This window comes from Chrysochloris asiatica, unplaced genomic scaffold, assembly GCF_000296735.1.
Source record: "Chrysochloris asiatica unplaced genomic scaffold, ChrAsi1.0 scaffold00124, whole genome shotgun sequence".
NCBI classification, from domain to species: domain Eukaryota; kingdom Metazoa; phylum Chordata; class Mammalia; order Afrosoricida; family Chrysochloridae; genus Chrysochloris; species Chrysochloris asiatica.
In genome coordinates, this window is record NW_006408642.1 from 1,564,268 (window position 1) to 1,590,786 (window position 26,519).

Below are 26,519 nucleotides of genomic sequence, written 5' to 3' on the forward strand. Positions count from 1 at the left end.
AAAATATTTTTTCCTATTTTGTGGGTTCCCTTTTTACTCTTCTGGTGAAGTCTTTTGATGCACATAAGTTTTTAATTTTTAGTATGTCCCACTCATCCATTTTGTCTACTTTTGTTTGTGTAGTTTTCGAAATGTTTGTTAGTCTGTGTATTCCCTGAATTAGAGCCCTCACATTTGTCCCTACTTTTTCACTGATGACCTTCATACTTTTGGGATTCACATTTAGGTCTTTAATCCATGCTGAGTTGGTTTTCTTTAAGGCATGAGGTAAAGGTCTTGTTTCAGTCTTTGCCCAGCATTCTTGCAACAACAAAAAAATCAATCAAGGCTTCACTCGGTGTTTTGCTCCTTTTAACATCTTGTGGATCACTGTATATTTAGAGAGGATTTCTAAACTGTCAAGCAACAATTAATTTGTGTTTTAGTGGAGCTTTGCTGATAAGAATATGTGCATTCTAATTTCCTGAGAGCCCTGTTAAACAGACGACCTCCATTAACCAGAATAGCCAATTTACCTATGTGAAACAGATAATTAACTAAGATGGGTGAATCTAGCAAATTCTTTTCAGATATGAATGCCTAACACACACACACACACACACACACACACACACACCCCAGAATATCAGTGGAGCACACAGAAAGTTCCTAGCGCTAAGTTCAACAGCATCCTATTATTTAGGGATTTTTCCTTCTAAAGGAAAAGTCAATCCCAACAAGAGAGAAAGAATTAGAATTTGCAACTGATTTAGTGATTGACATATTGAGGCTTTTCATAAACAGAGATGAGTTAGAAACATTCAAATCTGCAACACATTAAAAAAAAAAAAAAAAAAGGTAGTAAGGTATGATTAATCATTTCAGATCAAAAGGGTAACCTGAGCACAAAGTTAAGAAAGGATGGGGAGAAAAGGGTGGAATGGAAACAGAATCCACAGGGATGAAGTGGAATAACTTGTTGCATGGAGAAAATTATAATCATTGAGATGAAACAAAGTGTAAGGTTTGTTGAATTTAAAATTGACAGTTTTATCTATAAACCATCACTCAATTCACAACAAAAAGTTAAAAAAAAAAAAAAAAGGGCGGGGGGTCCTGGAGAATTTTGTCAAAGTTTTCCTCACATGGACAGATATGATATACACTACACGTGGTGGTTTAAAATGTTGAGTTTAAAAAAACCTACATTCAAATCCTGGCTCCGTCACTTACTAATTTGTTGTTACTGTTGTTGATTATGTATAGCTAAGTCAGTTCTGAATCATCGTGACCTGGTATAGGGACTAAAAGGAGTGGCTAGTGGGTTTGAATTGCCTACACCTGTGGTTGGCAGTCCAGTGTGTATTATACCGTGCCACACTACGAGTCCACTTACTCATTTAGCCTTCTGTTTCTCTATTGCCTCAACTGTAAAATGTAAAATCTTTTCTTGTAGGGTTATTCCAAGAATTAAATGATATGGCCTATGTTAATGACTGTCCCATGGCCAGCCCAGAGAGATGGCTCCATCCTTGTCGACTCTTAAATGATTATGAAGAGGTGGCCAAAACAAAACTGTGGCCCGATCTTTAAAGAAATCTGATTAACTAGTTGGTGGCAATAACCAAAATGTCCCAGGTAGAAGCACCTGACAGTTGAGGTGATGCTAGCCTGGCTATAGCTCAGAGGCTCCAGAGAAGCAGCACCAACATTACAGAGCCCTGCACTGGCTGCATCGTTCCTGGAAGTTTCTGTCCAGTGACACAGTCTCCAGTGTCATCCGTGGCAGCTGTGGCCCAGGCACACAGTCTGGCCATCCTCCAGCCTTTGTAATGGTAATGGAGGCAGTGAGCATCTGGGACCTCACAGTGAACCCCCTGAGACATGCTGCCAGAATCTAACAAGGCACAAGGAGCTTCTTGGTGGGCACACAGAGATGCCCACAGTAATTGGCAACATGTTTCTGGTTCCCCAGAGACTAAGGATTATGTGCTGGTAGCGGGAAGGGTCATGAAGGGTCAAGACCTTGAGGGGGGCCAGATGGGCTCACCTATCTTTTGCATAAAGCCATGAGCCGCTCTGCTGACTGCTCTGAGTGACTGTGAGCGAGACACAGAAAGGCTGGGCCCTTGTTTGGGGAAGCAGACAATAGAAGTTTCCTCGGTGCTAGGTGTTGGGCCAGGGTTGCTTCCCCACATCTGACTGTGGCTGCAATAAAGCTGACTTCAGAGCTCTGGATTCTTGCAGAGGCAAGCAATAAAAAATACATGCATTAAGCCGAGTGTGTTCTACTTTACCCACCTACTTTAGCCCCTTAGCAGAAGGTGTGCATGCTCAAATAGAAATGGGCCTTCGCTGAGCAAACAAGTACTATGAAAATGGATAATTTTCTTGGGATGTGTGTCTGGGTCCTGGGCATTTACACAGACAGTTGCTATTTTCCTAAGTACAAGTTTGAGTGACGTGTATTTTCTCATTTACTGATGTCTTATACTGGACTATGATCACATACGTACCTTCCAGCATTCTATACAAGGGCCCTAACAAGTAAATCAGTACTTAGCTTTGTGAAGTTAAATAACTTGTCCAAGGACCCAGAGTTAGCAAGGGGCAGGGTAAAGATTTGAATTCCAGCAGCTCTGTACCCATGTCTCTTCTCTTAATCTAATCAGGGATGACTGGCTGCCTAGGAGGACTTAGTACACACGCCCACCTTTCATCTTCGGGACTTTGCCCCTGAGCTGATCGATCGGTAGCAGTGTCCATCCACCTGCCCTCCACCAGACCCTGTGCTGGACCCTTACACAGGTTATTGCATTATTAATGCAACAGTAAGTAGACAGTATCATTTTAACAGATAAGAAAACTCTCCCACTTCCTGCTAGCCTGTTTTAAAGGTTTTGTAAAATCAATATTCGCTTCCAGTGCTGCTCCAAGTCACTGCTTGTGACTTCTTTACTGGAAAAACAAACCTTTAGAGACAGAAGACTACGGATACATACGACAACTTTGAACATCATTATCATTTTCAAGTACAGGAATGATTAAGAATAAATAACAAGACTATCAAAAGTGGATTTTACAATCAACCAGCGTGACCAACAGACTTATAAAAAGCTCTCAACCCAACAACATTCTTTTCCAGTACACATGGAGCCTTCTCTAGAATAAACCATATTTTAGGTCACAAAGCAAACCCCAACAAAATTAAAAATATCAAAATGCTACATATCCTCTTTTCAGATCACACTGCTATAAAATTAGAAATCAACAACAGGAAGATCAAGGGGAAAAAATCAAATTAATGGACATTAACTATACTGCTTAATAACTACTAGGTAAGAGAATAAAAAAACAAAAAACAAAAAACTTCTTGAATCAAATGACAATGAAAGCACAACATACCAAAACCTTTGGAACACAGCAAAAGCAGTGCTTAGAAGATCATCTATATCAACAAATACACATATCCAAAAAGAAGAAAGACCCAAAATCAAAACATTAATGCAACATTTCCAACTGTTAGAAAAAGAGCAGCCAAAGTAAGCCTACACCCACCCAAAGAAAAGAAATAAAAAAGATTAGTGCAGAAAGAAATGAAACCGAAAAACAACAGAAAGAATCAATAAAACATGAAGTAGGTTCTTTGAAAAAATTAATAAAATCGACACACCACTGGCAAATGTAACAAAAGAAAAGAATATGCAAATAACACGATTAAGAAACTTTATAGAACCAACAGAAATAAAAATGATAATAACTGAATACTATGAAGAACTGGACTCCACCAAATTTGAAAAGCTAGAATAAATGGATAAATTTTAAGAAAAACATGACACCTAAATTAACAACAGAATGAAGTAGGAAAACATGAAGACCGGTAACAACAGCAGAAATTGGGCCAGGTCATTAAAAATAACTCACACCAAATAAAAAGTCTGAGCCCAAATGGTGAATTTTACCAAACACTGAGTTGTTGTTGTTAAATGCTGTCAAGTTGGTGCCAACCTATGGCGATCCTGTATACAGTTTTTGAGAAGCAGCTAGTGGGTTTGAACTAGCAACCTTTTACTTGGCAGTCCAGTGCTTATCCTATAGTGCCTCACCAGGACTCCCAGACAGTGAAGAGCTAAAACCAATTCTACTCAAATAATTCCAGAACATAGAAAAGGATGGAAAACTACTGAGTACATTTTATGAAGTGAGTATAACCCTCATTCCAAAACCAGGCAAAGCTATCAATAAAAAAGAAAAGTATAGACCATTATCACTCACGAACATAAATGCAAAAATTCTCAACAAAATCCTAGTCAATAGAATTCAACAACATATCAAAAACACAATACATCATGCCCAAGTAGGATTCATTCCAAGGATGAAAGGATGGCTCAATATTAGAAAAACAATGCAATCCACTACATAAATAAAGCAAAGGAAAAAACTCCATATGATCATATAAAATGATACAGAAAAGGCATTTGTATAAACATTCATTAATCCAATATCCTTTCCTGATAAAAACGCTCAACACAAGAGGAATAGAAGGGAAATGCTTCAACATAATTAAGCACATATATATAAATCCACCATCATTCTTCTTTCATATTTCAGACATCTTATCAAAAGGGACCAATCCTTGGAGAAGGACATCATGCTTGGTAAAGTGGAAAGTCAGCAAATAAGAGAAGACCCCCAAGGATATGGATTGACACAGTGGCAGCAGCAATGGGCTCAAGCTTAACAACAATTGTGAGGACGGCACAGGACTGGGTAGTGTTTTACTCTGTTGTGCATAGGGTTGTTATGAGTTGGGACCAACTCAATAGCACCTAACAACAACATACAAATCCAACAACTGACATTACTTTCAATGGATAGAAATTGAAAACATTTTCTCTGTGAACAAGAACCAGACAAGGATTCCCCTCATCACAACTTGTATTCAATATCGTACTTGAAATCTTAGCCAGAGCTAAGGCAAGAATAGGAAATTAAAGGCATCCTAATTGGAAAAGAAGTAGCCAATCTCTCTAATATGATCCTATATATAGAAAATCTGAAATCATCAAGAAAATTATTGGAACTCATTTAAAGATTCAGCAAAGTGGCAGGGTACACGATCAGCATACAAAAATCAGTTGGACTCCATTACACTGATAAAGTCATCTCTGAAAAGGAAATGAGGAAAATAATACCATTTATAATAGCCACCCCAAAGATGAGATACTTAGGTATAAAAAATGTTTTGTAATTATATATTAGACAAGAGACTAATCTTTAAAATTTATAGAAACTACAACACCTTTTCAAGAAAAAGACAGATAAGCAAATTAAAAAATGGGCACAAGACATAAACAGACACTTCACCAAGAAAGACATTCAGGTAACCAATAAACAAATGAGGAAGACCTCACTGAATAGTTTCCATCTTGTCTAGATGGGTCTGGTTAAAAGAGATGGGTATAAGAGTCTTATGATTCAATAGTGAGTAATAAAACATGACTAATTGCGACTGTCACAATTGGAAAGATAGAAGTTTGATAACAAAAACAGGGGAGTAGTTAATCTTACAGTCTAGAAACACAGGACCCTAGGACCATCAAGAGAGAAGAGCCCAAGCAGAATGCAAGACCTTATCCAGAGAAGGAGCAACACCAGAAATGGAGGCAGAGATGGGGCCATGGAGAGAGGGAGCAGCTGAAGACTCTAGATTCATGAGAAGAGAGGTACTAAGAGATGGCAGCCAGGAGGCAGATTTGTATAATGTGCTCTTTGGTGGTGTAAATTATTATATATGCCTGAGTGTTTTTAAAAAAGAGAGACCGCTAAAGTGAATAGAGGGAAATACTGTTAACTGATGGTACATGGAGGGTATCATTGTAATTAAACAAGGTATATGATTTGTTGAATGTAAAACTGATGACCTGCCCTGTAAACTTTCACTCAATTCACAATAAAAACTTACTAAAAAAAACAAACATATGAAGAAGTGTTCCAGATCATTAGCCCTTACAGAGATGAAAATCAAAACAACAATGAGATATCATCTCACCTGAGCAAATGTTGGTGAGGATGTAGAGACTGGGACCCTTCTAATTGCTGATGGAACTGTAAAATGGTGCAACTATGAAAAATGGTATGATATCTTCTTCAAAAGGTTGGAAATAGCAATAGCACATGACCCAGTAAACCCTTTACTTGGTCTATATCCACAGGAAATAAGAGCCATGACATGAGTAGATATATGCACACCCATGCTCATTGAAGCATTATTCACAATAGCAAAAAGATGGAGTCAGCCTAAATGCCCATCAGTAGTATAATGGATAAACAAACCTTGGTACATACACACTAAGGAATACTATACAACATTGTAGAATAATGATGAATCTGTGAAACACCTCATATAACATGGATGAAGGACATCATGCTGAGTGAAATTAATCACAACAAAACAAATGTTGCATAAGGCCACTACTATAAAAACTCAAGAAAAATCTTCATGCTGAAAGAAACATTTTTTGATGGTTACCAGGAGTGGGAAGGAAGGGAGACTAATTCTCTGTCTAGAGAGTAGACACATATTAACTCTGGTGATTGGGAGGGCAATATAAAATACAGCAGAAGAATGCTGAAGACAAGTAAAGACATAAGAAGAAGTGCAAGGGAAATAAAGGTGATACAGGTAAATAGAGTTTTATGGGGGAAAAAACCTAGAACAAGTATGCTTTATGGGTAGATACACTGACAGATGCACAGGCTGTATGGGAATGGGAGGAAGATAGCAAGTATATGCATAGATATATAAGCGTTTGACAGCAGTTACAACGTGGGTATTTACCTTTGATGCAAACACACCTATGAATGCTGTGGAGCATACGGGGGCAAAATCACTTCTTAAATAGTCCCAAAAGTCTTAATGAGCAGCTGGGCATGGGGGTCAGGACCACTGTCTCAGGCTATACCATGTTAAGTTGTTCTATACCCTACTTCACTGAGTACCAACAAGGATCTTACTAAGTAGCCATCCAAGGCTGTCCAGATCTGTCTGTTGAAGGTCTTTCCCTGGAGAGAAAGGATACTTAACTACACAGTCTCCTTTAGTAGGGAGGGGTTTGATATGTACTTCAGTTCCACATTGCTGTATCAGATCAAAAATCCTTCATCTTCTGTAACTATTCTCTCTGGGGTGGCTCACAGAAGTTTCCTTATCATTTAGATCTTCAATGATGGGCAGTATAAATGGCTAAGCACTTGGTTACTAATCGAGAGGTTGGTGGTTTGAATCCACCCAGAAGCATTGCTGAGAAAGGCTTGCAAAAGATTTCTGAAAAGTCACAGCCACTGAAGACCCTAAGAAGTACAGTTCTACTCTGAGACACACTGTGCTATTATGCATTGGAATGGATTTGATGGCGACCAGTGTGGTTTTTTTTTTTAGATCCTTAATTAAATTTCTAATCAGAGTTGCTTCTATTGCTAATTTTGTTAAGTAAAATACAGTGCCACTTACCTAAACACATCTTAAGATAAATAAATGATCAAAAATGTGCTAACACTACCTCCTATAGTAAAGACCACAGCAAGATTATACATTATTTGAGAAACTATATCAGCACAACCATCTTCAGAAGAGTTGTGTAAACATGTTTCATTGGCTCATAGACATTTTTGTGCTGTTGAGAATGTATGAAGCAAAACACACATCAATTCAATGGTTTCTACATGCACAGTTCCATGATACTGATTACATTCCTTGAGCTGTCCACATCTATTCTCACCTCCTATTTCTGAGTTGTCCCTCTCTCTTTCACAGTAACTCACTGCCCCCTAAAGTTCCCATGAAATCTTTCCAGTTGCTGTTGTCTTGATCCCATGTAGACAGTTCTTAAAAGAGCATAATGCTCAAGGCAGACTTTATTTATTTATTTATTTTACCACCTAAATTAGACTACCATTCCAAGAAGACTCCAAGGGATATTTTTGGTTTAAGATTTAAAGATGATCTCAAAGCAATAGTTTCAATGGTTCACCCAGACTCCACGGCTCCACAAAGTATGGAATCCAGTCCATGGACTTTTAATTATAGTTTTCAAACCTCAGAACCAGGCTCTGGTAATCCCTGAGGTGAAAGGAGTAGACTTAGACACAATCATCTCATGTGACGGTCACAAATTCAGAAATCAGATTAAGGTGTGTTGGCTTTTTACTTTCCTTTAGACAAAGCAATTTAAATGTCAGTCAAACTACAATGGAGAGGTCACAATACCCTTTAAATAACCAGCACTGTTTTAAAATATCCCTCAAATAAACAGCATGTCCTTATGTTTTTACTATTATGTGACAGAAAGAAATATTCACTTAAGCAATAAGACAACTACATTTTCTGGTGTGGCAAGATCATTAGTGTAATATGGAAATAAAAATGATGAGGAGACTGTTGATGTTAATAGTAACCGCAATAGTTACTAATTTTCGAGCAGTTACGTGCCAGGCACACGCTAAGCACTTTGCTTACACTCTCAATGAATCCTTGCAATAATATTATGGTTGAAATGATATTTCTATTTTTTAGATATGAAAACAAAGACTCAGTGAAGATAGGTGACTTGCCCAGAAACCAACTGTTTACCCAAGAAAAGAAGTGAGACCTAGACCTAAAGCTGCCTAACCCCTATGCATCCACAGTATTTCATCATTATGCTAAACAAGCATGTTCATTGCAAATTCACAACATGCACATGCGTATTACAGAAGTTGCATCTTCATCTACTGCACTGCAAAGCCACCACATGCAAGGCTGTATCAAATCAAAGCACAAACAAAGGCTTACAAAATAAAATTAGGAAAATCTATTTTCTTGATAGAAGACATGAATCAAATTGGTCTAAAGCATATGTTTCATGTTGCAAAGAGAATGGTTAATAAACCATGTGGTTAGATTTGCTGTTTATCTCAACAAAGGGTGATATGTTCATTGAAAGGCTGCACAGGTTAAATCCTCTAATCCAGAAAAGATGGGACAGTCTCACAAAGCAGGGTTACAATGGCATCATTGTACAGGTAAGAGATGCTCTCAAAGTAAACAGCAAGTAACAGTCTCAGCATTCAGCCTCCCCTGCAGCAAGTCTCCTTGGGATCAAAGACGGAATCCCAGTCAAATGGCTGATGGCCTCCCTAAGGGGGCAATTCAGTTCTTGAAATTCTCTCCGACTTCAACAGAAACCCAGGGAATCGTAGGCTAATGAACTTGTGGAAATAGTTCTTGCTAGTTCAATAAAAGAGGGGGTAACTGTTATGGTTAAACATGAGTAGAAGGGAGTGTGGGTAATCTTTCCCAATACATTCTAGCATTGGCAATATAAGGTACTTAAATTCTACCTATAAAATAGGCACTTCAAGAATAACATTCTTCATTGTATGTTTTGAAAAGTACAAAACAGTCATTGATTTTGTCTAAGCGAATTATCTGACAAAATCCAGTTCAAAAGAGTCTACAAATATCTAAAACACATATTGCAGAGAACTGACTGACTATATACCCATATTGCACACAAGATGCAAATTCTTCTCATGTGGAAGATGTGAAGAGACTTACTTACATGCTACAGTCCGTTTTCTCTGTACTAGGAGACTAAGTTTGATGGATTACCAGGCCTGAGGTCCAAGGTCCCTTTCATGAATGTCCTGAGTGTCTAGGTCACCTGGCAATAGAACTACGTTCCTGCTATGCAAATATACAGCTCCCATGTATGCAAATATACAGCTCCCATGTATGTAAATATACAGCTCCCATGTATGTAAATATACAGCTCCCATGAAGTGCTGTTGCTACTCCGGATCCATCTTCCACGATTCTGAACACTTCTCTCATCTTAATGGTTCAAGGTCACCAGCCACTCCTCAGAAACCTTATACAGGGTCGCTATGGGTCAGAACCAACTCAACGGCACTTAACAACAACAATGTTCAGAAAGAGTTCTTCAAGTTGGTGTTACAAATAAATCACTTGGTTTTTATGAAAGTTTATTCTATTATTCAATTCCTCTATTGGGTTTAAGAAGCTCTGATGGTACAATAGCTGAAGTACTCATCTGGTAACTGAAAGGTCAACAGTTCAAATCCATCAGCTGCTCTGTAAGAGAAAAATGTTGGTCTGCTTTCATCAAGATTACAGCCTAGCAACCCTATGGGACAGCCTAGCAACCCTATGGTTGTTATGGGTTAGAATCCACTCAATAGAAGTGGATTTGGTTTGGGGACTTGATTTAAAACTGGGAAGTCATGTTTTGTTTTTGTTTTTGTTTTTTTATGGATGCAATAATCTCCCAAGTCTTTTTGAGGGTACTAATTAGAATTTTTTATTATTATTTTCAAGTAATTTCTTGTATTATCTTTGTTTTGTTTCCCATGAGGTCACTGACCTTTCAGGTTCACCAAGAGATGCTTTCTGTAAATGTCTAGTGATTCCTCTTTGTTTATATTTACACATGAAGAGCTACATGGATGAGTACTTGTAGTCTTATGAACTAACTACTACCTCAGTAACTTTTAGTATCATGCTTTGATTTTCTTGGGTATCTCTTCCTAAGCTAAGAGCTGTGGACAGCTCTGTCCTGGGATTAGCTTGTAGAAATAACTGAAGGACACTAATTCAGGGGAGCTATAGAGGAACGGGCATGGAAGGGTGAGCACCCCTTTGATGGAGGGTGGAGAGTGGTGGCTTGGGGGATCAGAGGAAAGACAACAAAGCCCAGAATTCAGTTAGTGTTGCGCCCACTGGCAGGGCACCTTGAAAAAGATCTTCTGGTGAATAGATCTGAGCATCGGGTTGATGCCTATGCCTGCTCTGAATTCCTGGTGACCAGAACCTGGGATTCTTCCAGAGCTTTTCAGTGTGACCATTTCTTTGTGCTGGACTGTGTTCTAATAAATTCTGAATACTCTTTCTGCAAACCAATCCTGTTATCTATGTCCTTGTTTTCAGTGAGAGTATGCATTTCTATTATTTTGGTACTTCTTTTTATCATTTCATTAGGAATTGGGGAGGCAAGTAAGGTAAACACAGGAAGTCTGGGCCACCATGATTCAAAATATCCATTTAAAAAGTCTGTCTGTATACTATTGGTATGTATGTATGCACATATTCATGTACATGTGTATCAGGTCTAACTAGGAAAAAAAACTAAACAAAAAGTTGACTATAATTATCTATGAATTTTAAGTTTAAAGATGATTTTGATTTCTTCTTTTTAGTCTTCTCTGCTCTCCAAGTTATCTACCATGACTTTACATTATTTATTGGATGGTCTAATTTTTATAACAAATTCACATACCATAAAATTCATTGTTTTAAACTGTACAATTCAGTACTTCTTACTTTATTCATATGGTTATGCAACCATCACCATTAACTACTTTTAGAAGACTTTTGTAACTCCAAAAAGAAATCCAATGCCCATCAGCAATTACTCCCCATTTCCCCTCTCTTGCCCCTGGCAGTCACTTATTGTCTGTCACTACAGAATTGTTTATTAATGTAAATGGAATCACATGTTATATAATCTTTTCTGCTGTCATCTTTCACTCAGCAGAATTCTTTTTAAGTTTCATCCATATTATTATTATGTTGTTGTTGGTCTGTCCAGTGGGTCTCCACTCAGAGTGACCCTGAATAGAGTTTTCGAGGCACAGCTGGTGAGTTTGAACTGATCACCTGAGGTTCACACCAACCTCCTGGTTGAGTGCTTATCCGACACAGCAAGCAATACTTAATTCCTTTTTCATTGCTGAGTAATAGTTCACTGTCTCGATCTATACCACTATCTACTCATGTGAGTTCATGGACACTTGAATTATTTCTACCATTTGTCTATTACAAGTAGCGCTGGTATGAACTTCATGTACAAGTTGTATATTATTTTTATGATCTGAGAAACATGCCTTTAAAAGCACAAACGATTCTGATTTTTGTTTATATCAGTAAGTCAATTTTTCACCAATTTAGACTGGCTTTGCTCCTACTACTGTGAAGTATTAGTTTACTAGACTTAAAAACCTGTCTAGTACCTGGACAGGATAAATTAACTAGAAATAGCAGACTTTCTGGCATTAACTGGTGATCAATTACTAAACTCAACTTATTTTCAACAGACTAAGGGTACAGAAATGTGTTAATTTCTACAGTATTTACAATCATTTTAGAATAGTAGGCCTCCTTTTAAGTATATCATCATAGAATATATTTCATTCTGTTACACATCACATTCAAAAATCAATACTTTGTACACTGAATTAAAATCTGCCCAGGTTGTAAAGAGAGAGAGGGGGAAAAAAAAAAATCTATTTTGCCATCCACTCATGGAGTGCAACCTTTAGAAAGGGATTATTTCTATTACATTTTCATCAGGGACTAGCAAAGAAAAGTATATCATGTTATTACAGAGCCTGGAAATGTAATGACTTTCAGGTTGCTAAGCAACACCACAATGTTAAAGGCCCCAGTATCTGTGATCTCTAGAGACACTCTCAAATTTCATTAAAACCCACTCATAACCATTATACAAAAGGTCCAAGTAGCGTTTATAAACAGGCTTAGTTTCTTGAAATAATAATGAAGGAATAATAATAAAAAAAAAGTGGCATCAAAACTTTCATAGTACACAAAATCAAATTATCTTGGAGCCCTAATTAATGAAGTATACAATGTTTCTAGGGGTGCTTCACAGCAAGAAAGCCAGTGCTATCGGTTTACAGCAAATATAAGTATTAACTAACCTAAAAAATTTTATCATGTAGAGAACTTTGAGACTTTTTTTGAAGAAAGGATAAATAAGTTCTGTGTATAAAATCGGAATGGGAGGCAGGGATAATTTGTTATGAGAGCTCAATCATTATTTGCTTCAAGGAGGGTTATGATAGCAGCAGGCTTTCAACCAAAACAGGAAAGCAACAGGCCACAGGAAGCTTTTCTCAGAAATATTTTCTAAACATCTCCTTTAGCAGTGATATTGGAAAATGAATTCCTGAACAAGAAAAAGTTATGTGGGGCCTCAACAAAAGTTATGAGAGGACTCAACAATAATTTCATGTGTATCACTAAGATGCTAGTCTAGAATGCTTGGCTCCACTACCCCAAACCAGATGCTAATGAGACATGACCTCTCTATAGTGCACATGGGGACCACCTGCCTTCCTACATCCTTCTCAGATGCATTCCAAGGACAATTCTGGAAGAAGATGGTGTCATCAGTCCAAGTCTGCTCATCAACCCTACAAGTCAGAATATTGATTTAAAACCAAAATAAATGCTTTCTGACACTGATTGTTGTTGGTGTTAAGTGCCATGGAGTCAGTTTGGATTCATAGCAACCCTGTACAGGGTATCCGAGGAACAAATAGTGAGTTTGAACCAACAACCTTGTGATTCAGTTGTGAGTGATTGGTAAACTCCTGAACATGGGTTTGAAATGAGCAATCTCAGAAGCAGGAGGTGGGATCTCACTACCATCAAAGAAGAGCCTGAAGTGGAGTGCATCCTTTCAACCCCAAGATCCCCGCACACTGGATCTCCTTGACCCAGGGACAAAAAAACTGACACAGAAAGAGCAAAGAGGAGCAGCAGTAGCAGACCCAAAAACCAGAGCACAAGACAGATCTGTGGGCTTCCGAACCAACAGAGGAAGTAAAGCTGGGTGACTCTGGATACGAGGCTGGCCTGCAGAGTGGGGTGTACCCAGACATTTCATTGGGAGACCTAGCTTTGCTGACCCATTGTGCTACAGCCGAGTGCCTTCTGGATGAGGCTTGTGGTGGACTGGTGTGCCCTGTGAGCATTTATTAGCAGCCAAAACTGAATTCTGTAACATTGCTCAGGCAGAAAAAGGCCTTCCTGTAGGCACAGCTGAGGAAAGGCTGTCCTGACTGGAAGAACTGTGCCCTGAGCATTTTCTGATCATGTATGGTAACGTGTAAGCTTCTCTAAATAAATCCCGTAACTGTGAGTATGGTGTCTGAGTTCTCCGGGGCCACTGCAATGAATAACTGGACTCTGCTGAGTAAAGAGTGTTGGTGAAGAATGGTTGGTAAGAGTTTTGGCAGTTAGTGTCAGAAGCAGGGTTCATTGAATGGCTTCAGACTCAAATTAGCATGGGGCTTTGTAAGCGAACTATCAAAGGGGCATGGAAAGTGAAAGCCGTGATTCTCAAATGTTTTCTTTGCTTATTATTACCTGAAATGGCCGAAAGGAGTGCACAACATTATTCTGATGCTTAGGGGATAAAAACTGCTATTGGAGTCACCTGGGGTGAAAGCCAGGCCAGATAAACAAAGAGAGCTGATAGGGGGCTAGGGCCTACTGGATCCACCCTCCCAGGCCCAAGACCACAAGCATATGAGGAATAGTCCAGGGTTGGTGACAGGATGATTGGGTGTCTTAGTGAGGGTATCTGGCTATATTATGGATACTGGTTTCTCCAAACTCGTATTGTAAAATAGGTACATGTATGATGGAAATAAAACTGGTTATCTTCATTATAGATAGCGTGTAAACCCACCTTCAGCCTATCATTGCTTGAATATCTGAAAAGAAGAGTTGAAAATTGCATGCAAGAAACTTTTTTTTTCCTCCAAGTTGTTTTAGAGTAAGGGGTTTAGGTAGAAACCTGAACCCCATGCAGCACTGCTAAGAGAACAGGAGATTTATCTGTGAAAGAAACACAGGACAGAATATAGAAGACTGTTTGGCTGTTTCAAATTTCAAGCAAGTAGTTTGCTGTTGAATGTATCAAAGCAGGAAAATTCTGTGCCCATTAAAGATAACCCAATTCAAGGACTGAAAGTTATAGGGAATTGGTGAGTATAAAGCCTAGTATACTCAATGGTGATCACTTGGATCCATATGAGGGAAAGTGGGAGAATTTGCAGCAATAAAGAAATGAATTGAAAGAGAGAAGGAAGGACTAGCTGGTCTGAAGTTTAGGGAGTTGTGTGAACTCCTGAGCCTACGGACCACAACCTACCCAACTGGTGTCAAGGTTTAGACAGTGAAGGGGCAAGGTGGTCTGAAGCACAGGGAGGTGTTTGTGGACTCCCATCTAGACAAAATGAAGAGATGGTGTACATTGCTGGAATTTTGATGGCTTGCTCTGAACTGGACTGGACTGGAATGCTTCAGATGTTCAAACTTCAACCAGATGAAGATTCTCTGCATCAAGAAAGATGTTCAACTTCTCAGAGAACTGGGCTGATAGGGATGGGCAATTTTAAATTTGGATATCTAAAATAGAAGGAGATACTCATGAAGTGGTTGGTTTACATGCTTTCATGAGCATGATCAGTTAAAATGATTGTTGTGGGAAAGTCAATTCTTCAAGTATAAAAGGGTCAATGGTTAGAAGAGCCAATGGGTGGCCTGCACCGCAGTGGATTACTTCATATGGCTTTTCTATCCATAGTTGTTTTAATTCTCACCAAATAACTTTCTCTTGATGAGTGTGAGTAAGAAAATGTGGGAGCAGATACTGATAGGATGATAAGCTTTAGTTGGGAGGTGATCAGTAACAGGGTTCACTATGATTTAAAAACTTGGAAATCTAACAAGGGCTTGATCAATTTTGCTATCCTGCTGGGTATAAAAGGAGCCATCTCAGTGAGTGGCTGTGTGCTCCTTTGCTTGACTAATCAAGCTGGCCCCTAGTTTTTGGAATTTGACTCAGCAGACTGACCTGATTTGCCAGCTTCCAGAGTCTTGTGAATCAACAGCCCAATGCCATGTGAGCAAGTAACACCTGCACACTGATGTCTGAACAGATGAGGGGCTTGCCAGATTCCACAACTGTGTGAGCCACTTCCTTGACCCCATGGTCTCTGAGACATTACAGCAAGTTGCAGAACCCTGGTACTTGGGGGACAATACTAATAATGGGAGGAGTCATGATCGGTATCAGGGAATGCAGAGTTGTACGGCACTTTAGGAAAGTTCAATATTTGGGATGACTTGAACCCTTACCTCAGGAAGTCCAGCCTTGTGTGGACCCTTCTAAAAGACATGATGGTTGTAGGCAGCCATTTCATGGAGTAGTAATGGAAATTTAAGCCAATGTGAAATAGTTTTGGAAAAAATAATAAATAAAAATTAAACCCTTATGATGGTGTCCAAGAGATTAAATATTAGAGATGCTATAATGTACCATCATACAGTTTTGTGTGAAAGACAATTTAAAGTTATTAGTAGAGCCCCATGCAATGGTGTGAAAGTGTTTCTCCAGAGGTCATGGGTTGGCTGGTTTCATGGGGGAGCCCCATGCTCAGAGTAAAACAGTTCCTCTGCTCACTCCTATGGGCAGATGTGACAACACAGGCATTCTGGACGGACTCTGTTCTGTCTCAGCTGGAGTCAGATGTCCAAAACTCTACAGACCACAGCAAGGTCCCATTCACAGCCTAGCTCCACTTGTCTGCCTGGGATCGTCAGGACCAATCTCATTCCATCCCTTTATCCTGGTTTATGTTGGTCACGATTTGAAGCCCAGTTCTTCTACATCACTATTCCCTTGGGCTCTCAATTCCATAGGGCTGTGATTCTCCTCATCCCTCCCCATCTTTCCACTGTGCTCTTTAGGCTCTTTCATTGTGCTCTTTGGACAGTCACCAGCAATGTTTCCTCTGTCTCCAATATCTTCCCTGGATATTCCCTTTGCTTTCTTACTCTTAAAAAAATAAGAGCTTTTCCCTTATAGGGCTTCCCTTGCAGGCCTCACATATCTTCTCCAGAGCCTGGTGGTGGGCTGTTTGATCTTCACTGCTGCTTCTTGACCATTATCCATCCCTTCTCACTGCAGAGCTTTGCATGAAAGGTCAATGTACAATACCATCTGCAACTATTCTTACTTACTATCCTTTTTTTACATATCATTCCTGTTATATTGCCTGGCAATTCCAATGACCACAATGAGAATTCTTCTAGCACTTGACCACTTACTTCTTTGGTTTTCTGAAAGCATTTCAGGTACTCAGCCCTATGATTTTACCCTAGACTTGTTCTTTCCCATTAACTAGAAACCCTCCAGAATCCTCACTTAAGCAGCTCACATTCTTCTCTCTCACTGTTCCTCTCTCCAAGCAGATCTCTTACTTGGAATTCCAGACCTGTAGATCCCATGGCCAACTTGACATTTCCATGTGGATGTCTGACAGGTACCTCAAACTTGACATGTTAAGAATGGACTTCCTGATTCTTCTTTCCCTCATATGAACTTCTCCTGTAATTTTAGCCATTACATTTTTTGACTTAGGCCAAAATTGGCATTGTCTTTTACTAGTCTTTGTCTTATAACCAACCTCCAATATGTTGGCTAATTCTATTGGTTCTATCCAAAATAATAGTTTTTCATTTTCATACCACGATCATGGATTCTTCTGGATTACAGCAGCCTCCTGACACCTTATTCCTCACACTTTTCAATGACTACTCTCAATATAGCAATCAGATTATTGCATGCCTCTATTCAAAACCCTCCAAAGCCTTTCATCTACTTCTGACTAAAGGCCAGTCTTCACCAGGGCTGACATGGTCCTCATGATTTCTTCCCGCTACCACACACCTCCCTGTTATCGCTCTCATCCTACATGTTTCCCCCGTTCATTTTGCTTTAGACAGGCTGGCTGGCTTCCTTGAAGTTTCTAGAATGTCAGGCATGTATCAGCCTGTGACCAAGGCAACTTTTCTGTGCCTGCTCCTGCTCTAAATATCTCCATGGATGCTTTGTCCATTTCCCCAGGTGTTCACTCAGATGCCATCTTCTCAATGACGCCTTCCCTGACTACAGTATTTAAAGGTGCAAGCTCCCCTCCATGTTTCCTCTCTTTCTTTCCTTTTACATTTTCCTTTTCAGTACTTTCACTATCCAAATACATAGTTTATTCATAACTCATGGCTACCATTTCCCTCTCCTCAGCCTGCAATGCGTAAGCTCCATTAGAGAAGGGACTTTCATCTGTTTTGTTTACTGCTCTGTCTCCAGCAGATTTTTAGAACAAAATATGGCACAAATGCACTTTCAAGAAATACTTAATGAATGAGTGGTCACTCTAAGGTTTACTGAAGATGTTTTTGTGTATTACAAAATGCTACATAGCTCATTGGAGTCCTGGTGTGGTACTGTAGGAGAAGGGCTTGACTACAAGGTCGGTAGTTCAAGCTCACCATCCGCTCCTCAGAAAACCCTATACAGGGTTGCTATGAGTCGGAGCCAACTCGGTGGCGGTTAACAACAACTACAACGTATAGCTCATTAGGATCCTGGTGTGGCAATGTACAGTAAGCACTGGACAGTCAACAGCAAGGTTGGTGGTTCAAACCTAACTAGAAAACCCTATACAGGGTCACTATGAGTTGGAACCAACTTGTTGCCACTTAGCAATGACAACACATAGCTCATTATAAGAATGGCTTCATATAATTGAAATATCAAAAGACTAAATTTATTTTAATGAACTTTTCCTTCTTTTTAAATAAACTGGCAACTAAACAATTTGTCACAACTTAGCACAATACTTAGATGGCTAATTTGAGTAAATTTACATTATAAGCTTATTTTTACAACCTCACTTATTCCTGAAAACAAAACAAATAAAACACCTGTGTTGCTAAATCACACACCTAAAGTTGGTCAAATATTTTTATAATTTGAATTCAAAACAACTAGTTTACAAAATAAGGTACATAAGTTTAAATGAACTTATTAACAGCTTGAATTTAAAGTGCTCTTTCAGATAAAAATTTTAAATATCAAATGATTTTTTCCCCCCTGTGGGAAAATATAACACAACTCAACCTGGATTCTTTGTTATATGCAACCTTTATAGCGGCAAGCAGCCCTTTTTAAGAAACACATTCTTATCATATTGTCAATGTGACATACTGCTTCTTTCAGTGAAATGAATCTACTTAATATGGACTACCTAAGGGAAATGGCATTTAAAATATTTTAAAAACAAAAAAACATAAAAATTGAGTGTAGGTGTTCATAAAAAACAGCCCCTCCCCACCCCCAAGAAAAGGCCAACAAACACATTTTCATTACTGTATAGGACTGCAAGGAAGTACTTTTCAGGCATGTTCATCCTAATACTTAACACATTTTGAAAATGGGTTTGGTAAAAGCATGTCATTAAAGAAATCCCCCCAAGAGAATTTGCAGCATTTTGTACATATGAAAATCAAAAAACTCCACAGAAACTTACAGTAACTATAATTTGAACCAGATAATTACTAAGAAACAAGAATTTTTAAGGTTTGGATAAATTAAAAAGCCCTAACAGTAAGTTTTTTGTTTCTAAGGCAGCTCTAGGACATAAAATAAACAGCAAAGTGCTAGCTTTTTACTTACACCTTAGATTGCACACTCTGTGAATTCACATTGTAGGAAGTAGTATTCCTGACTCGTCTTTTCACTCTCCGAGAGATAGTAAACCTGCTATTAATAATAGCAGATTGGTCCTTTCTACATTTTAAATGTTCCCTTCTCGCAGTTTTAAAAGAAACAATTTCTTTTTCCTCACAGAAAGCTATCCTGTTTTTATAGTTTTTAATCTTTGCTTGAAAAATGCTGTCAATGTGGACATAGGAATATATCCCCCCAAGGCTTACTTACTAACTACAAAGAGAAACATGAACACTAACTACCTTTCTAGTACAAAGATTTGACAGTCCTCCTTTGTCAACGCAGTCCAACTCAGCACAACAAAGGTAGGGCCAGTTGACATCATGCTTTCTAATGGGCCATATTAGGAAGATCCCTAATCAATGAGAAGCTGAACTAATCATGTGGAAAGAATCACACTGTTCCAGAATGTGCACCTTCTACAAGGCTCTTTTAAGTCAGTTTCGCGGGGGGGAGAAATGGCAGAAAGACTCTTCTGGATTAAAACAAACTAAGAAAGCAAACACAGTGTTTGAAATTTGGCTCATGGCTCAAAAATAAGCTGTAATGTCATGTTTTAACAACATGGGGAAATGGAATGTGAACTGGATATATTGATATTACAGAACTGTTCATTTCCTTGGGTCTAGTAATGGTATGGTATTTAAGCAGGAGAGTGTCTTAGTGCTATGAGTACATGCTGAAGCACTTAGGGGTCAAATGTCATAATGCTCTTGTCCAAGGTTCAGCAAAAGGGTGAGGTTATATAGAGAGAATATGGTAAAATAATTCTTGAGTTTCTAGGTGTCCATGTACTATTCTTTCAACTGTTCTGGAGTCTTGAAATTTTTGACTATAGCAAGCTGGAATAAATTATTATCGGTGGTAATGGGGCCTTGAACGAAGAAATAGGCTGTTTAGAGAAGACAGGGAATGAATTTTATTTGCCAAGTTTCAAGAAGGGGGCAGGGAAAACTAATTCCACTGAAAAAAGCAGTCAGAAGGAACATTTATGCTTCTGCAGAGCTGGAAAGATCAGACTAAGGAAGACAAAGGTAATCAGACTAGTCATGAGTTGTTGTTGTTGTTAAGTGCTGTCGAGTTGGTTCCAACCCAGAGCGACCCTGTATAGGTTTTCCGAGGAGCAGTTGGTGAACTTGAACCACCGACCCTGCAGTTCAAATAGTTTTGCAGTTTGGTGCATTAACCAGCAGTGCTTATTTCAAAAAGAAAAGGGAGCAGAGGTAGGCAGTACATTTAGGGAAGAATGAGAGATTCAACATGAATGTTGAGAGCTCTTTCTGTGTTGCATGCACATCCCTAGGTAACCTATGGTACAAAGCCACATATTTACTCAAGGTTTCCAAAGATGGAATGCTGCTCTATCGACCACGCACAGCAGACCACCAGCACAGCAATGGGCACTAGTCGTGTGTCTAGTCCACTACTCATTTGCTTCCTACTCAAACTTTCAGGAACGTTTCCCCAGGGAGAGTTCAATCAAAATGTGAGGCCAGATACTGATTTTCTTTATTAGAATAACAACAACAAAGTATAACTACAAATAGGTGATGTGGATTCAAGGCGAGACCCCTCCTGAAAAGTCTACGGAAAAAACTTTTGTGAACTATCACTCCTTAAAATGAAATGCCGTGGGCCTTCAGACTGTGGAAACACGGAATTGGAAGATAGTGGCATTCTTCCACAAACCTTTTGAAGCCCCTATATTCACTTTTTACTCATTGACTACACATGAACATCACAAACTAGTTCCGTGCCTAAAACTGGTTTAAACATACACGACTGACAACTCTATGAAAACAGAAGTAATCCATTGATTGTACATCAATCCTTCCCCCTTTGTTGGGGGGGGTGGGGTAGGAAAGTTAAAAGCAGATGGTCTTAGCATGACATAAAGCAACTAGAAAGGAGAGAAGCAAAATTTTGTCTTTTTTGTTATACTTCAACGAGTAGTTATACTTCAACAAGTAGTTTTTAAGAGTAGTTTAAGAGAAACGAGATCTACTCTGAATTGGCAATTCAAGTTGATATTAAAATTTGGGGGGAGGGGCGAACAGCTACAGAATTCTTAGTTTCATTCAATTTCTTTAATGCTGCGAAGACTCTGTCCATGAAGAAATGTTGCCTTTGTTTTTTGCACAGGGGACCTGTAAGAAAATTTGGAAGGAAGCTGACGGCGAGGATAATAAGGTTTTCTCAAAGTCATTCAGGAACAAGATTCTCTATGAGATGTGGTGGTGATGGTGACTCATAGCAATCCTGTAAAGGGTTTTCGAGGGCGTAAATCTATATAGGAGCAGAAAGCCTCATCTTTCTCCCATGGAGCAGTTACTGGTAGATTCAAACTGCTGATCCTGTGGTTAGCAGTCCATCTCATAATCCACTACACTATTAGGGCTCCTTTCTCTATGGATTGTTGTTGTTAATTGTTGTTGAGTTAGTTCCAACTCATTAACAACTCTGTATAGGGTTTTCAAGGAGCAGCTGGTGAGTTCAAACTGCCAACCATGCAGTTCAAACCGACCTTGTGGTCTAGTGCTTATCCTACAGTGCCACACCCGGGATAGATACGTTTAATTAATCTTTAATACTAATCATCTACAAAATGCAATGCATAAATTGCACCCCTGCAGCAGGTGGATGGGCACAAAGGTGACTACTGGGTGATAGTAATGTCAGTAGGTATAGTAACATCACCCTCCCAGGGATCACTTCTCTGTTTTCATAGAGTAGTCAGGAGTGTATGTTTATACTAATTTTAGACACAAAGTTTGTGATGGTTCAGGTGTAGCCATTATTTTGAGCGTTGAACTAAGCTGTCTTTAATTAAGAAACAAAGAAGCTCTGGTAGCGTAGTGGTTACGAATCGGGCTGAGAGCCTTAAGGTTAGCAGTTCGAAACTACCAGCCGCTCCACGGGAGAAAGATGAGACTTTCTATTCCCATAAAGATTTATAGCCTCGGAAACCCTGTACTGGGTCGCAATGGATCGAAACCAACTTGACGGCACTTAACAACAATTAAACAAGTAGCTAACCTACAAACATTACCATGGGAAAACTCCAACTGATCAAGTTTAAGGGATAGATAAACTTAGGAGATACTTGAGGTATCTAATCACTTTGAAAAACTAGATCACAAGGCTTAATTATAAAATCTCCAAACTTCCTGGTAAATTACCACATAATTAAATCCTTCCGTTTCCTAACATTCTTTGGATGTTCTAAAAATAGACTATAATAAGAAAGTACACCATAAGGGTAAAACATATCCTAGTGCCATTAGCAGAAATTAAACACCTTATTTTTTTGTAAGTGAAAATTGTGGTTTTAGAAAATTACTATCATAAGGTTGAGACTTCAAACAGAAGTTCCTAGAATCCAGGGCCTTTCATGTGATTTACTGGGAGGGATCTGTCATGTTTCCCCATAGATGGCTCTCCAATAACCACAGCATACCAATCACTAACACACTCATTACCTGGCCTTACAAACTATGGACCAAGTATATTTGAGGGTCACCTTCCCTGAAGCCATACAGGTAAAGTCATATTTTTTTTTATTTTACAGGCAGCTAGTGTACTGTTCTTTCTTGAAACTTTTCTGGAGTTTTGAAACTTCTGGCAATAAAAAGTTGGGAGAAAATATTATTAATGGCAATAAGACCTTTACAGAAGAGATGGGCTTTTTATAGAAGGTAGGGAGTGAATTTTACTTTCAAGTAATCCCCAGGGAGCCTGTCTATCCCTCTTTAGCTTCTTACAACTAGAAGGCTGTGTTGCTCAAGCCTCCTTAATCCAATTACTGACACAAGATAATAAATCAACACTGGCCTGTGCTTTTCTACCAAATCTGACTCCCCTGGCCTAGTGAAATGAATCTGAGATGTCAGTTTCCTTACAGTCAGAGGAAATCTTCACTCATGTTCTCTGTATCTCTCAAGTCCCCTTCCTCTATCTGTATACGTAATCTAATTCATTCCTCACATGCTTGGCAGACACTATGGTGAGCCTGAAGCATTCAAGCGTGGACTAAATAAGGTTTTAAGGTTCCTTCAGTTCGACCTAAGGTGCTTACGAAGACCAAAAATGAAGGTGAGAACACAACGTAACTCAGCAGGTAAGAAACAATGGCTACCATGGACAGAATAAAGGGTGCCCAAGGACAGACAAAAGGCAGACTTTCATTCTGGGGTGGGCACTGGCATCACAACACGCTCAGGGTAACCTGCATCATTTCTCTCCCAAATGTACTAAATGTAGTCTATACAGAACTGAACATCAAAACTGGCAATTTTAAGGTCTCAGCTAAACTGACTGGGCCCAAAGATCCTTGTTGTTGTTACATGCCTTCGAGTCAATTTGATTCCGACCCATAGCGACCCTGTAACAGAGTTTCCAAGCAGCAGCTGGTGAACTTGAACGACCAACCTTGCAGTTCAAACGACTTTGCAGTCTGACTCATTAGCCCACAGCGCCACACCAGGACTCCCTAGGATCATTTGTTGTTGTTATTAGGTGCCATCGACTCAGTAACGACTCATAGTGACCTTATGCATAGCAGAACGAAACACTGCCTGATTCTGGGCCAACCTCACTACCTTTGCCACACTTGAGTCCATCGATGCTGTCAAGTTAACCAATCCATCTCGTTGGCGGTCTTCCTCTTTTTCTCTGACCTTCCACCTTACCAAACATAATGTCCTTTCTCCAGCGACTGGTCCCTCTTGACAATATGTCTGAAGTATGAGAGATTAAGTTTGGCCATGTTGGCCTCCAAGGAGCACTCTGGCTGCACTTCTCCCAACAAGGATCTGTTGGGGTTTTTGGCAGCCCATGGCACTTTCAATATTCTCTTCCAACACCATAACTCAAAAGCATCAATTATTCTACAGTCTTCCTTATTCACTGACCAGCTTTTACATGCACATGAGGTTACTGAAAATACCATGGCTTGGGTCAGGTGCACCTTAGTCCTCAAGCTGACATCTGTGCTCATCAACACTTTCAAAAGGTATTGTGCAGCAGATTTGCCTAATGCAATACATTGTTTGATTTTTTGACTGCTGCTTCCCTGAGTGTTGATAGTAAGAGCCTTAGTTGGGTGTTATTTTGTATAACTTGGACCCAACAGTGGCTAGCCCAGCTTTCTACAGGTTTCAAAGCACTTTTCACAGATGACTACAAAATAAAAGTAAATATATACATATTTTTTAAAAAGGTATTAAGACAGTTGACAGAACTGGGAAAAGGGCAGCAGTTTAGTAAAATTGCATCAATATCAAATATCCAAATTTAGATACCAACACTTAGAGAATACACTTTTTCTTAGGAAATACATTTAGGTATTAACAGGTAAGGAGGCAAAAATAACTACCTTACTTTCAATGGCTCAGAAAAACGATTCATGGAAGTAGACAGATAAAATGAGAAATATTAACAACAGGTGCTTATGATGAAAGGTATCCAGGAGTTTACGATTTTTACGATTTTTCTAGAAGCTTAAAATGATGTCAAGGAAACTGCTCCTTGTCCACTGGACTCCAGGGAACCCCCTAGCCCAGCCCTGGTTTCTATTTGAACTCACCATTCTCTTAAGGATCCTCAACAGAAGCTTGTGCTCCTTGGGGTCCTTCTTTGAAGTAAGTAATTCAGCAAAGCTTTCTGCATTTTCAGGAGACAGGCTATCTGGGTTTTCCCCTCCATACAACTGAACCAGTATAGAAAGACACTTGGAGGACACCTCAAAAATTTCAGGATCTTCACTGGGGAGCTGAAAAAGAAACAAACAGGACTTCTTAAACTCCAAAGAAGATGGTATTAGTCTTTCTCAAGAAATATAGCAAAATGTGAATAGTGAGAACACCAGTCTGAATACACAGCCTCACTAACTGAATATGTACTTTTCAACACAGCTTTTTCAAACTGTATACAGCGACTTGAACTAGGCTAGTAACAAAGTCAATTAGATCCTGTGTTGCCCTTCTTTAATACAAGAGAAGAGCACGCAACTAGCAGAAGACCCATATAAATGTTAAGCACATATAGGAGTAGCATACACACATAAATATATATATATATACATAGAGGTTTAAGTGTGTGTTTATGGATATAAAGAGTTTGATTATTATTATTTTTTAACTGACATATACACTGGATAAAATTAGCTAGCATTTTGTGGAGAATTTCTACATCTAAACTCAAGAGGTATATTGTGCTATAGTTTTCTGTTTTGCATACTTGGTTTGAATTTAGTTATGACATAGTAGTCATCTCAAAGATTGAGTTGGGAACTATTCTGTACTCTTCTTTTTCTGGAAGAGATTGTGTAAAATGGTGCTAAATCTTCGTTAAATGTTTGTAGGAACTCTCCACTGAAATCAGCTGAGCCTGGAGACTGCTTTTCAGGAGTTTATAAATGACAAATCAAATTTCATTAATAATTATATGCCAATTTAGTTGTTCATGTTGACTGATTTATGGTAGTTGGTGGTTGTGGAGGGAATTGATCCATTTCTTCTAAAATATCTAAATTATGAGCATAAAATTATTCATAGTTTCCCCTTGCTATTATTCTTTTAATGTCTATGGAGCAATACATGCTGTTTGGTACCAATGAGTCACCCTAGGCACAACAGAACGAAGCACTACCCGGTTCTGTGCCATCCTCACAATTGGTATTACACGTCAGCCCAATGCTCTTATCACTTTGCCAGTCATCCTATTTCCATGGAGTTCTTCCTCTTTTTTTGCAGACCCTCTGTTTACCAAGCATGATTCCCTTAACCAGGGACTGGTTCCTCCTGACAAATATCCATCCTGGCTTCTGAGGAGTATTCTGGCTATATTTCTTCTGAGACAGATTTGTTTGTTCTTCTGGTAGTCTAAGATACATTTTTTTTAGAAAAAAAAACCAAAACTGTTGATTGTGAATTGAGTGAAGGTTTACAGAGAAGATCATCAGTTTTATATGCACAGAGCATATACCCTACTTCATTACAATGACTGCAGTCCCTTCATATATAAACAGTTAACAGCATTTACCTCTATTCACTTTAACATTGCAGTTTTCTGTCTCCCGCTACCTTATCGTTTCTC

General features: G+C 39.0%; 1 protein-coding gene across 1 annotated transcript in view; it reads right to left on the reverse strand.

The window, feature by feature from the left end:
• Positions 1-26,519, reverse strand: part of ULK4 (unc-51 like kinase 4) — an 892,765-nt gene that overhangs the window by 141,728 nt on the left and 724,518 nt on the right. The window contains exon 32 of the mRNA XM_006868826.1: positions 25,009-25,194. Coding sequence (XP_006868888.1) covers positions 25,009-25,194 — 186 coding nt within the window. The remainder of the gene's footprint in view (positions 1-25,008; positions 25,195-26,519) is intronic.